This window comes from Aegilops tauschii, chromosome 2, assembly GCF_002575655.3.
Source record: "Aegilops tauschii subsp. strangulata cultivar AL8/78 chromosome 2, Aet v6.0, whole genome shotgun sequence".
Lineage (NCBI taxonomy): Eukaryota > Viridiplantae > Streptophyta > Magnoliopsida > Poales > Poaceae > Aegilops > Aegilops tauschii.
The window spans coordinates 14,833,722-14,846,297 of NC_053036.3; the positions used below are offsets into that span (position 1 = coordinate 14,833,722).

Below are 12,576 nucleotides of genomic sequence, written 5' to 3' on the forward strand. Positions count from 1 at the left end.
CTGGTCGCAGAGCAGGAGCAGCTCGCTATGGTAGGAATTTGTATGTCTGTGTACGGTGCCAACTTAATACATATGCAAGCTAGCTGCACGATCTAGCAAGCACTTTGATAGATGTACCTGAAACTGGTGTACAAAATTAACAATGGCTCCAGGACTAGATGACCTAGTCGTCGGAAGATCTCGGTCCAAGTTAATTTATCTACTTGAAACTCCTAATTAATGTATCCATGAAGAAATCGTCTCCCGGTGTGCGGTCATAAGGACGAACTTTCTTTTGGCTTTACGGTAAAATAAAACAAACTCTCTTTCGGAAGTGATACGAGAATCTTGGACTAGGTAATTAAACTGATTTATATACTTTGAAGTTTGTCAGCATCGACTGGAACAGGCCGCGGACCAAGTACACTGCCCTTTCAGATATTCCTACATAGTCTTCCAGAACAATGCGCGGGCTTGCCAATTGGCATTGAAAATTTTGTAGTGCATGCGTAAGAGCATCTACAACCGGACTTGGCAATTCCGGCCCTCAAACACCCGTAGACATTGCCCGGGTGCATCCGCGGGCACTGATTGGTCACGTCTCAAATTTTCCTTCTCACAATTGGACACCTCAATTAGCAATTTAGCATGCCACAAAACCATACAAACTCATGCAACTACGTAAACGATGCATGAATATACACCTAAAGTTAAAAAATCTAAAAAAGAAGAAGCATAAATCAATCGAACAAAAAAAAAGAAGAAAAATTGCATCAATATACACATAAATTGAAAGGTGTCGGAATTAGATAAGACTTTGTCAGTTCTCATCTAGATGAGAATTAGAAAGGTCAAATTGAAACATAAAGTTTTCTATTGTACAACATGTTTTGATTGTCATCGGTGTGTGTACCAAATTAAAAAGGGGGGCGGGGGGTGGGGAATACCTTAGTGACACTACGGAATAAGTGAGAGAGGATTTATAATGACCTTTTGCTATACCACCAAACTTGAGTTGTATACTGAGAATTATACGCTGCATAAGGTTCATCTCGAGATAATGTAGTATCTTTTGATAGAAAGATAGAGGTGAACGGACAGGGAGTATCTGAGCTCAAGCTCAAATGAGCTCGGATCAACAATAAAAGAAAACCAAATAGTTCTGATTTTTTTTTGGTAAACTTTGATAAATTTTCGAAGTGCTTGTAAATGTTCATCATGATATCACATTTATGAAAGGCATGACCAAAAAAAATCAATGCTCCAAAAATGTATTTTTGAAAGCATTTTGAAGCACCGATATTTTTACCATGTTTTTGCATTTTTTTATTGCTAGCCCATAGATGGACGGGTCAATGAGTAGTACTAACATGCTGACTACAACAAACAAAAGAAGGTACCTGACTTCAGCGTCTGGAGACGCAGCCACAGGCCTCAAGTCGAAGAAGGTGCATGACGGCTTGCCCAGGTCGTCCTCCGGTTCATCTGCCTCACCGCAGACGAACCAGGCAGCGCTGCCGTCGTGGACGCGTTGCTAAGCAACCCAGTATTTGTTATTGTCCCAGCAAAAAAATGCAAAGGGAAAAACATATTCCAGAGCTCCCCCTCCCCTCCCCGCGTCGCTCCCGTGTGGCGAACCGGCGGGGGGGGGGGGGGGGGGGGGGGACCCTAGCCGCCGGCTTCGAGCCTCCCCTCCTCCCTTCCCTCCCTCGCCGCCGCCGACCTTGCTGTCGGGCAAAGCCCGCCGGCGCCGGTGGCGGCGGGGCTCCATCTCCATCCCGCTCGGAGGTTGTTGGCGCGGGTCGACGGCGTCCGGCGGAGCTTCGCGCTGGTGAGGGGCGCGGAGGCGTGGCGGCGGGCCCTGGCGACGGGGTAGTGAGGGCCTGGTGGCGGCGCGGTGGGCTTCACGAGGTGGTTCTCGCTCGCGGATGCGGCGGCGGCTTGGTCAGGGCTCGGCCAGATCTGGCGGGCCGGCGGACGGGGGCGGCGCGCGGCGCCTCTCCGGCAGGGTGGACACGTCTGCTGTGGCATGTGGCGCGGTGGACGGGCTCGGGCGGGCGCGCGAGCTGGTGGTGCGTGCTGGCCGACCTCCAGTCAGGGCTCCCCTGTTCCGGCCCCTGGACGACGGCGAGCGGCGCGGGGTGGCTCTCCCGATGAGTGCTCTTGGCTGCGGGTGCGGGTTGGCTTCGCGCTCCTTGTCGATGGTTGGGCGGGCTGCCGTTGGTGGCCTCGCGTCGAGCTGCGGCGGGCGCCATGGTGAGGCGACAAGGGGGTGTGTCCGGTGGGGAGTTCTCAGGAGGGATGGGAGGCCCCGATGGCCACCTGTCGCCGGTGCAGGGGTGCACCGGTCCGGATGCGACCGCTCCTCCTCCCCCTTTCCTCGGTTGTGTGCTCTTTGTTGGGGTTCTGGCGATGTTCGAGGCAGGGCGGTTGCTGGCATCTCCATAGGCGGCGGCTGCCAGTCAGGCCAAAGCCAAGGCCTTTGGGTGTTCACGGAGTTGCTTGGATGCTGGGCGGCGGCCCTGGCGGTGGGAGACGTGGCGTTCGTGGGCGGAGCGCGCGTCTTGGGTGCGGTCGGGCAGCCATGGCCACGTGGGTGGCATGGCTGGCGATGTTTGGCGAAGCATGGTGGTTTGGTAGAGGGTTAACATCAGAGTGCATAACTTGCCCGGTCTTCTCCGGCCGACGGTGGCGACGGCCACGGGCGTCGTTTCCTTCATGAAGGCTCCGTCGTGGTGTTCTCTTCTCTCCATGTTGCTCCGGGTGAAAACTTGATCTCCGAGATCGGGCGGTGGCGACTTTCGGTGTCGTGCCCTTCTTGAAGGCACCGCGAAATCGGCACTATTCCATACTGTATAGCCGTCGTACGATCCTTTTCCATTGTTTCGTTTCCGACGTGTTAGGCCCAATTGTTCAGATCCCAAGTCATGGGCGGATGCTGGCGATTTCGGGAGCATCTGAGCTCGAGCTCCGAATCGCTGCGTCCGCTACTTTCTCACTATATGCTTTTGTATTTTCTTCCCGATTGCATGCTACTTTCTCACTCTAATATGAATTAGTTTTCCTTGCATGTGAATTAGGGACACAAATAAAGATTGATTGTGACGACGTACGTGATTGATTGGTGTATGCATCAACAGACAGACAGAGTCTCGGTCGTGATGAGGAGGGCAAGTTCGAATTCAAAAGCTGCATGCCGTCCGTCATCGGCGGATGCCCAATCAAGACCTTTCTTGGTCCACGAGGTTAGCCTCGCCGGGGGTCCGGATCTAAACTCAGGGGCTGCTGACCAGGTCACTTCCCGAGGCTCTGTTATGTAAAATCACTTCTTTTGCCACACCTTGACGGTGTCGATGAATGTGCCCTGCGGCCATTGGACTCGGGTGAGCTTGCTAATCATGGCCCCGCCGTAGTCCATCTGGGCGCTGCCGACCACCTTCGGCTTACATTGAACATCTTCAGCCACGGGCCGAAGTGCGGCTGGACCCGCAGAAGGGCCTCGCATACAATGATGAAGGTGGAAATGTGGAGGAGAGAATTAGGGGCTTCGTGAAAATCTAGCCCATTGAAGAACAACAATCCCCGCACGAAGGGGTGCAGCGGGAATCCTAACCCCCAAATGAAATGGGGGGGGACCACCCTCTCGCCTGGCTTGAGCGTGGGGATGACCTGGCCCTTCTCGGGGGCCCGGTGAGCGATATCGGCCGACAGGTAGCCGCTTTAGCTCCTCGATGTCGTTATTGGTGACGACAAAGGCTTCCCACTTTCCATTAACTCCGGATCTGGCCATGGTCGAGGTTAGGAGGAAGCGGGAAAGGGAATCGCTGTGAAAGGGCGATGGAGCTCTGGAGATTGGAAAGGCAGCAGCGGAGGAGGAAGAAGGCGTAAAATGATAACTATGGTCGTTCCCCTTTTATGGGCTATGGAGGAGCCAAGGGTTCCTCTTTTCACGTTGTGGGCTTCTCCACTTCCTGATATACTCGCAACGTCATGCGCGGATGGGGAATCGAAATCATTGATCATGTCCCCTAAAAACGGAGCATGATCTCTGCCTTGATGAGATGTGCCAATGGAGGGGTGGCCTCGAGCCGCGCATCAAGAACTGCCAGCCGTTTGACGTTATGACCGGCCGCGACCCTTCGCTAAAAGTTGTCAGACATGGGCACTGTTCACACTCGAGCACTTTGGCCTTCAAGGCTAAGTAAAGTGGACGCTTCAGATTCCGAACACCACTCAAGCTCCGAATATGCATAGGATAAAACAAGAACTCGCCTCGCAAGACGAAGACCATGATATGTGCGGACGCCGAATACATGCCCTGGCATTGGAGGCTAGTTCGGGGGCTACTGAGGGAGTCCTCGACTAAGGGGTACCCGGGCTGTCGACCTATTACATATAGGCCGGACTGATGGGCCACTATGGGGCCAAGCTAGAGTGCGGACCCGTGACCGGACAGGAGATCTTCGGAGTCGTGGTGTGCCCTCCAAGTCGGGATTAGCATGATCTTTCCTTCATTGTAACCGATCAAATGTAACCCTAACCCTACTGGTGTCTATATAAACCAGGGGGTTTAGGGCGAGAGCTACATTCATCACCTCATTACCTTAGGGTTTAGCTCGTTTAATCTCGAGGTAGATCTACTTTGTAACCATACCATACATCAAATACAATCAAGCAGGACATAGGGTTTTACCTCTTCGAGAGGGCCCAAACCTGGGTAAATACCGTGTTCATCGTCCCTTGTTCCCCATCGATCCTAGATCCACAGCTCGGGACCCCTACCCGAGATCCGCCGGTTTTGACACCGACAGGAGGCCGCCTACCTGGCAGCGCTGGCCGCCGTCCTCCATGAAAACGAGGAGGGGCGCAAGGAGGAGGAGCAGGAGGAGGAGGAGGCATACCAGGGGTGCATGGCGGAGGTCATGGCGCTCTCTGCGTCCGGCGACTGTGTCGTGCCGCCATTGGCACCGTCGTCCCCTGTCAAGGCCGAGCCGGAGCCGGAACCAGCGCCCGAGCCGACCCCCATCGAGCGCTACTCCTGGACCGGGCATGTGCGTGAGTGGGTCAGCGCGCCATCGGTCTGGTATCGGGCGAAGTCGGCGCAGGAGCAGGCCTACCTCAAGCAGTGACGACAACAGCGTCTGGCCGAGGAGCGACGCCAGGGAGAGTACCTCGAGATGCTCGAGTGCGACACGGAGAGGAGCATCACGAGGTGGAGGAGGAGGCGCGCCTTTCCGGCGTTGGGCCAGCCCAGCCGGCGGCGGCGGTACAACTCGCGACGGACGACGTCGCTCGAGCCTGCACTAGTAGAAAAAGGCCCAATTGTTCCGGTTTATAAGGCCCATTTGTCCTGGTTAGGGAACTGGGACTAATGGGTCGGTACTAAAGCCCAATACCTTTAGTCTCGGTTCTTATACCAACCGGGACATATGTGGCTCCACGTGAGCGGCCGACGCTCATCGACCTCACCGGCCCCGACGACGAGGACGAGGACGCGTAGGGCAGCGCGCCTCCTCGTAGTTTTAGTTTTAATTATGTTTTAGTTAATGTAAGTGGACTCGTGGACTCTCGTCGGCCTTTGTGGCCGACATTAATGTTTTTATTTTACCCAAAATGCTTGCGTTATGTTTCTTCGCGTGACCCGAAAAATGGGTCGGGTCAGTGTCAGGCGCAAGCATTGACCCAAACGTGAAAGCGGACATGGTTGTCCGTCAGGCCAACCTAAATGGACAAAAGACGGATAAAAGCACCGTCCGTTTGAGTCTGCGCGCGTTGAAGTCGCTCTTAGCCAGTGTGGAACTTATCAATCTCAGAAACAAAAGAGAAGTGTTAGCCAGTGCAAGTGAGTGTGTGTATAGATTACGTAACAGTGTCAGATTCCCGTAAGTGTAGGATTTTTGCCCTCGAAATGAGTAAGACGAGGAAAAGAGAAGTGGATGGATAGAAGAATCTTGCCCACTTCCTTGCACCTTTAGGTCTTTTCAACCCCTTTTTGTTGGGAAAGGCCGCTGTTGTCACGTCCATATCTTGTCCTTCCCTTCAACGTTACGCTGGTAGCTGCTTTTCTTGATGGCCAACCAACAAGAAGCCTGCTATGTCGTGCTCTGCTCGTGGTCCAGGATCGAGTTGCGCCGATCGAGTCACCTAGCTTGCCAGAAAAGGGAGACGCCATGTTGGGCGTGGCCATGTCCACAGACCACAGCTAGCGCGGCTACTGCTCCGGAGCGCCTCCCCGCCCCGTGCACTGCGCCCGCTTCCGTCCCCGAGCCGCCATGGCCGTTGCCAGCGACGCCGCCCATTTCCAGAAGGTGCGGATCCAGCGAGAGGACACGGTGAGCGACTCGTCTCTCCCTTCCTCCCTCGTTCCCTCCCTCCAGCTTCGAAAGACCATCCGTCGCCCGCTGTGATGGCTCATCCAGCTACAAAGTTCACTCTGTCAAAATATATTCCCCGCCTCTATTCTTCGGTTTAGACTTTTGAATGAATTGACTGAAGAGAGTGTTGAAATATATTGCCCCGTCTCTCTTCATCAGTTCGTATATTTAGATGAGTTGGCTGAAGCATGAATTTAATACACTCCATCCAGTGACCTGCTGTGTGTGCTGTAATACGGGATGCTTTATTTATTTGTTGTTTGCAAAGAAATAAAATTGATGTCATTACGCAGATTTATACGCTTGTGCTAGTATGACTTCATTGTGCCACTCGTAGTGACACAGTCACACAGTCCTGGTGCTTTTGCTCTGTGCCTTATTGCAACTTAGATTACTGCTATATAAACAGATCTGATGCTGTACATCTGCAGACCTTCGATGCCTATGTTGTCGGCAAACAGGATGCCCCCGGAGTTGTAGTGTTGCAAGAGTGGTGGGGCGTCAACAACCAGGTGAAGAACCATGCCACCCACATCTCCCAAATCGGCCATGGATACAGAGCGCTTGTTCCAGAGTACGGCGGTCTATCCTGTCTTGTGCTTCTTTGCACCAATTTGTTCAAGACACAGTACTGGCAAACGCGGATGCTTCAAAAAGTGCTATCCGATCCGCTCGGAATATCATTGCTCGGTCAAATCTCAAATGCTTTGTGCGTTTACGTTTTTCTTTTTCAGTTTGTACCGTGGGAAGGTCGCTCTGGATGCTGCCGAGGCTCGGCATCTGATGGAAGGGCTAGACTGGCAGGGCGCAATCAAGGACATTCAAGCCTCGGTGAAATGGCTCAAGGAAAATGGATCACCCAAGGTAGCTTTTACCTTTGTTAAGGTTTCAAGATTTTGTATATATGTTTTCCTTATTTGAATTGTATTATATATTCTTGGTGGGTGACACGCAGATCATTTATCTTTTGGTAGATTTGTTGTGCTACCTCCCTTGCATGCATCAATGAAAATATGTTATGTAAGTAATCATTTTGTTTGTTTGCTGCGCAAACCTTGTTGCGTGATTTTGTTGGTTAACCAGATTTGTAAACTATGCCCATTAGTGAAATCTAAGATCTTGTTATGAAAGAATCGATTTAGGTTCATGGAGGTAACGCAATCCTAACACATAATGTCATGTTTATGTTCCGTTGAAATACAGCGCGTAAGTAATGGTTGACATATTTTTTTCTATTGTTCTTAGGTTGGTGTTACTGGTTATTGCATGGGAGGTGCACTGGCAATCGCGAGTGGAGTTTTGGTACCGGAGGTTGATGCTGTTGTTGCTTTCTACGGGACACCATCGTCGAAGCTTGTTGATCCTTCCAGGGCTCTGGCTCCAATCCAGGCTCATTTTGGGGAGCTCGACACTTATGTCGGGTTTGCCGATGTGACCGTAAGACCTTCCTTGACCTTAGTTCTCGGTATTATTTAATAAAACAATATCGATGCTTATTTGTTTCCATAGGGAGTTAGAAACTAGAAAATAGTTTGTTAATTCAGATAATAAAAATAAAAATAGATAGCATTGCCATGGTGATGTTTCAGGCAGCCAAGTCGTTGGAGGAGAAGCTCAAGTCTTGTGGGGTACCACATGAAGTGCACATATACCCTGGATGCTCCCATGCCTTCATGAACACATCACCTGAGGCTCTCAAGAATCAGGGAGCCATTGACCTGGCATGGTCCCGCTTTGCTACATGGATGGCTCGTTTCCTGTGATCTATATCAGAGCCATCACCACATCTGAACCTGAGGTGTATATTGTCTCGAGTCACGACGACTAACGCGAATAAGATGTTTAGTACGTGCGTAAAACATGCAGTCATTGTCCAATCCAGACAACTTTTGCTTGTGTTATGCTACGTGAACTCATCATGGTTATCTTTTGTGGATGATGAGGTAATTTGGTGTGCGTTTCTCCAGTTTATTGTTGTCATTTCAGGCTGCGTTGGTTGGAATTGTAGGGTGAAACGCTTTCAAACATTTCATATAAATTTGTTTGGGTTTCAACTGACTTTTTTTGTTGGTTGGTTGGTTGGTTGGGGTTGCAAAGTGTTACACTTTCAAACATTTCATGTAAGTTTATTTAAACAGGTTCTCGCATTGAAGCCCTCGTTGCAATGAATTCAACTGATCGAGAGTCTCTCAGGTTTCACTCTTCCTTGCAAGGCATTTTGGATCGTGAATACTTGCCATGTTCCAAAATGTATTGTTGTTGTGTTTTCTGATCTTCGGGAGTCTCTCGGTTTTCACTCTTCCTTGCAAAGCATTTTGGATCGTGAATACTTGAAAATATATTGTTGCTGTAAGTCAAATTTTGTAATTTTGACCAAGTATACATATAGCAAAATATATATGCCATGCACATATATTTTGCTGGTGATTTTGTGATGCATGCCATGCACATGCAGGCGATCTAATTTTCTCTTTTTATAATGCTTCTGTCTACTGACCGGACCCCAGATGCAGAGAACACCCGGTTCAGCTCAGGAGCGTCCAAAATTCTGTTGTTTTCACGGGATCGGCCCCAGCGAACCGAATCCCGAGGCTCCTCCTCGTGGGCCGGCGGTCGACGACGAGATCTTTCCCGGTTCCCGGAGGCGCAAAAGCGGCGGCCGGTTTCCTCCGCTGCCCTGCCTGCACAGCTGCACTGCCGAGCACGCGCTCGATCTCTCCGGCGGCAGGTCGGCACGGCGCCTGTCTATATCCAACAGCTGAACGTGCACGGCGAGGCGCCATGAATCATCGGCGTCCCCTGCGTGTCACCCAGCTTGCTTTAGCTCGTGTGCACGCGGCATCCGGAGATGCGTCCGATCGTGATGATGAGGGCAAGTTCGCATCGGAAAGCAACATGCCGTCCGTCCGGCCGTCCGGAGGCGCGCGGCTTTCCGGCCACAACTGTGAAATGTCTGTCTCCGCGCGCTGATTGCTGCCTGCTGCAGTCTTATCATCGAGATGAAATGTTGTTTTAGCGAAAGGTGACTTCCCCTCGACAGCGAGGTGCATATGCAGTTTTCCGTCCACCTGACGTATGCATCGTGCCACTTAGAAAAAAAATCTTTAGAAAAAGGATGGTGCATACGCAACAATGAACTAACATGTCAGAAATGGCGGCTGAATCGATAAATTGCATTTCTAAAAGAAAATTATTGACAATGGCCATATGGTGTGGTGTGTCCGTGTGTGGACAGAGTAACACACGTCGGCGTCGCCGTTTCACAGCCTCCATTCTCTTTTTTTCTTCAGGCGCGTGAAAGCGGCGAGGAATGTGTATTTTGGTTCCATCGCGAAACCAAAAATTCATTTGCCGAACAAAACAAATTCCCAGGCAATTCCCAAGCCAAGCCATATCAGCGTACAACAAAAACATCAACATCCATTTCTCTGGTCAGGAGCGCTATAAAATAGGGGGGTAAGTGCGCTTTGGCCCATTTTAATTAACATCTTCTTCTTTTTCTTGCTTGCTTGGTTGATTCATTCATTCGTCCGTTCCTAGGTTGGGTGTATCATCAGATCAAAATATTGAAAAGTTGTAGACTGAATCAAACCACACCATGGTTTCCGAAGAAACAATCGGGAAGCAGGTGCAACCACGAATTCAGAACAAGGTTCTTTCTTGTGCACAACAAGTGCAACTGTAGAAAAAAGACGGACATGAATCTAAAATCTTTCTGCATTTATATCGTCGACCAGCAGTGGTCGCTTGCTTCTCGTGCTAGTACATGCACACTCGTGTGACATGGCGATGGCCAAACTTCAGAGCAGCAGTAAATCTCAGCTAATTACAGTACGTTTCTATTTATTATTACAAAAGATTGAGCAACGATGGAACCAGAGCAGGGTGAGGGAGAGGAAACAGGACCTTTTTACTTGGGCATCATCGATCCACGGCCATCGACGGTCAAACCTCGGCCATCGGCCGGCCGCCGGCGGGCGAGCCACCATCCGTCCGTCCACGGCCGGTGCTGGTTCATCTGGGTGGATGGCTAGCAGCGGTAGACGACGTAGTTGTTGCGGCGGGGCTTGGGCATGTGGCAGAGCATGACGAGCACCAGGGCGATCATCATGGCAAGCAGGAACCCCTTGGGGTCCAGCCCCATGCCGCCCCCGTCGCCGCCGTCGTCGTCGTTGCTGCCGCACCCGATGCAGCAGCAAGATCCCGACCCCATGGCGGCGACCCTCTTCACCAGAGAGGCTGGGACTGGGAGATGGAGGTGCTTTTCTGAATCTTGTGATGTTCTGTTGCTTCGACTGTGGAGAAAGAGGCAGAGCACTTGTTTACTAGCAGCAGCACTGACATCCAGGCGCACGGGTCCAACACGGCTATCTAGCTGGGTGGGCGGCTAGGCCGGTCCGCGGACGGCAGTCGGCAGGCGTATGGACACCGGGGCCCACATGTCAGATGATGGTTAACAGCAAGAAAACATTGCTCAACAAATAACAGCAAAAAAGTTGGGAGTTTCGCTACACTCCAGTTGCAACTTGCAAGAGTTGAAAAACAAAGGAGGAAGACTGCCACTACATTCCTGTTGCGACTTGCAAAGGTTCATGCGTGAATACTTTCATTCCTGGGGCCTGCATGTCAGGCACTAGATGTAGAAGGGAAAAAACAGAGTTTCACCACACTCCATGTTGCAACTTGCAGGTGTTGGGGAAAAAAAAGGAAGGTTGTCACCACATTCCTGTTGCAATTTGCAAGTGCCCATGTATAAATAATTTCCTTTTTTTTCAGGTTTTCTTTTACTGTGTTGTTGGTGGGATGTCACTGTCTGGAAGCATTGGAATTCCACTTCAGACGTGGTTTCGGACAAAACTTCAGTGGACAACTCGTATCAACCAAATGATTTTATTTCATCCAATGAAAACCTATAAAATGCACCTCAATATAAAGTTCCGGCCATGATGTACCAGGAAACCAAAATCGGTAAAAAAAAAAACTTTCAGAACAAACGTGCTCGGAAACCTGGATAAAAAACAAGCATCAGACCGAAAGGAAACGAGACGGACAGACGAACGCGAAAAGTGTATCAGAAAATCGAACAGAGGATGACCACCTAGCAGAACGAATATACACCTCTACAACACAATTGTGCAGTGTTTGCAAAGTTTCTAAAACTGCTGTGCTGGGGCAACAAAACCCGGTGTTACGACAACACATCCGTATGATCCCCTTGATGCTGCTATTCACTCAGGGTAACAAGAAGAATTGTTCAACGTGTGCGACCGAGTACTAACCGTCGATGCCGAGGATCTCTGTGAAGCTTGGGTATTGGGGCTCCCACCCGATATCGGCCCGGGTTTTCGAATTCTCTATCCTTCCCCAACAAACTGCCGGTACCTGAACAATGTTAAATGATAGGCTTGTGTGTATCGTGTCAACTTGTAACTTAGTGTTGTGTGCGTGTAGGTTGTTGTACATGACAGGTTGTTAGGCTAGATAGGATCTCTATCTCCTTATCTTGTGTATAGCTTGGAGTAGAGGGCAAGGCTAGTTACAACCTGCCGAACCATGTATCTTGTGTTGCTATATAACACGCACGCGTCCCTGCCAAGAGGCATACACTTACACTAAATCTTTCATGGTATCTGAGCTTTGTGTGATGAACTAATGGCTTCAGGGAAGAAGGTTGATGAAGAAGATGTCGTCTCTCACATCTTTGCCGGATTGGATGAGGAGTTCGACCCAGTGGTCTCGGCCATGTGCTCCAGGGTCGAACCGGTCACGGTTCCGGAGCCGTACTCACAGCTGCTGAGCTTCGAGGTTCGCATGAGTCTGTGCGGCGGATCTTCCCAGTCGTGTGCCAACGTCGCAATTCACCTCCACTTCAACAAAAACAATGGCGGAGGCACGCCCGTGGCAACTTCCCCAACAAGCAGTCTGGCGGTGGTGGTGACCGTGCCCGCGACAACTTCTCCAAGCTGCCAACTCGCCTAATCGCGGGAACGGGGGCAACGGTGGCAATAGCGGCAGCGCCAGGAACTATGCCAACAATCCCTCCGCCAAGCCGATCTGCCAGATCTATGACAAACTTGGGCATCCGGCATGGAAATGCTGGAAGCGGTACGACTCCTCGTACCAAGGTGGAGAGGAGCGCTTGGCAAACATGGTGGCTCCACAGTAAGGAGTCGATATCAACTGGTGGTGTGACGAACCACATCACAGGAGATGTCGAGAAGCT

At 50.9% G+C, this 12,576-nt stretch overlaps 1 protein-coding gene and 1 non-coding gene across 2 annotated transcripts; both read left to right on the forward strand.

Moving 5' to 3' along the window:
• The first annotated feature begins 6,050 nt into the window (after nucleotides 1–6,050).
• On the forward strand, nucleotides 6,051–8,412 carry LOC109771238 (uncharacterized). The gene is made up of 5 exons (XM_020329930.4): nucleotides 6,051–6,311; nucleotides 6,785–6,927; nucleotides 7,088–7,217; nucleotides 7,599–7,790; nucleotides 7,943–8,412. The coding sequence occupies exons 1-5, from the start codon at nucleotides 6,252–6,254 to the stop codon at nucleotides 8,114–8,116; spliced, it is 699 nt and encodes a 232-aa protein (XP_020185519.1). The 5' UTR covers nucleotides 6,051–6,251; the 3' UTR covers nucleotides 8,117–8,412.
• A 3,608-nt stretch (nucleotides 8,413–12,020) lies between these two features.
• LOC120975116 (small nucleolar RNA Z247) lies at nucleotides 12,021–12,159 on the forward strand. The gene has a single exon (XR_005770953.1). It is a non-coding gene; the product is annotated as a small nucleolar RNA Z247 (small nucleolar RNA).
• Nucleotides 12,160–12,576: the final 417 nt, after the last annotated feature.

Bases quoted from the DNA above. Each gene is read 5' to 3' on its own strand.
- LOC109771238 (XM_020329930.4), top strand. From the start codon at position 6,252: ATGGCCGTTGCCAGCGACGCCGCCCATTTCCAGAAGGTGCGGATCCAG. The intron at 6,928-7,087 runs GTACGGCGGTCT...TTTCTTTTTCAG, and splicing joins TACAGAGCGCTTGTTCCAGA to TTTGTACCGTGGGAAGGTCG. The intron at 7,218-7,598 runs GTAGCTTTTACC...TATTGTTCTTAG, and splicing joins AGGAAAATGGATCACCCAAG to GTTGGTGTTACTGGTTATTG.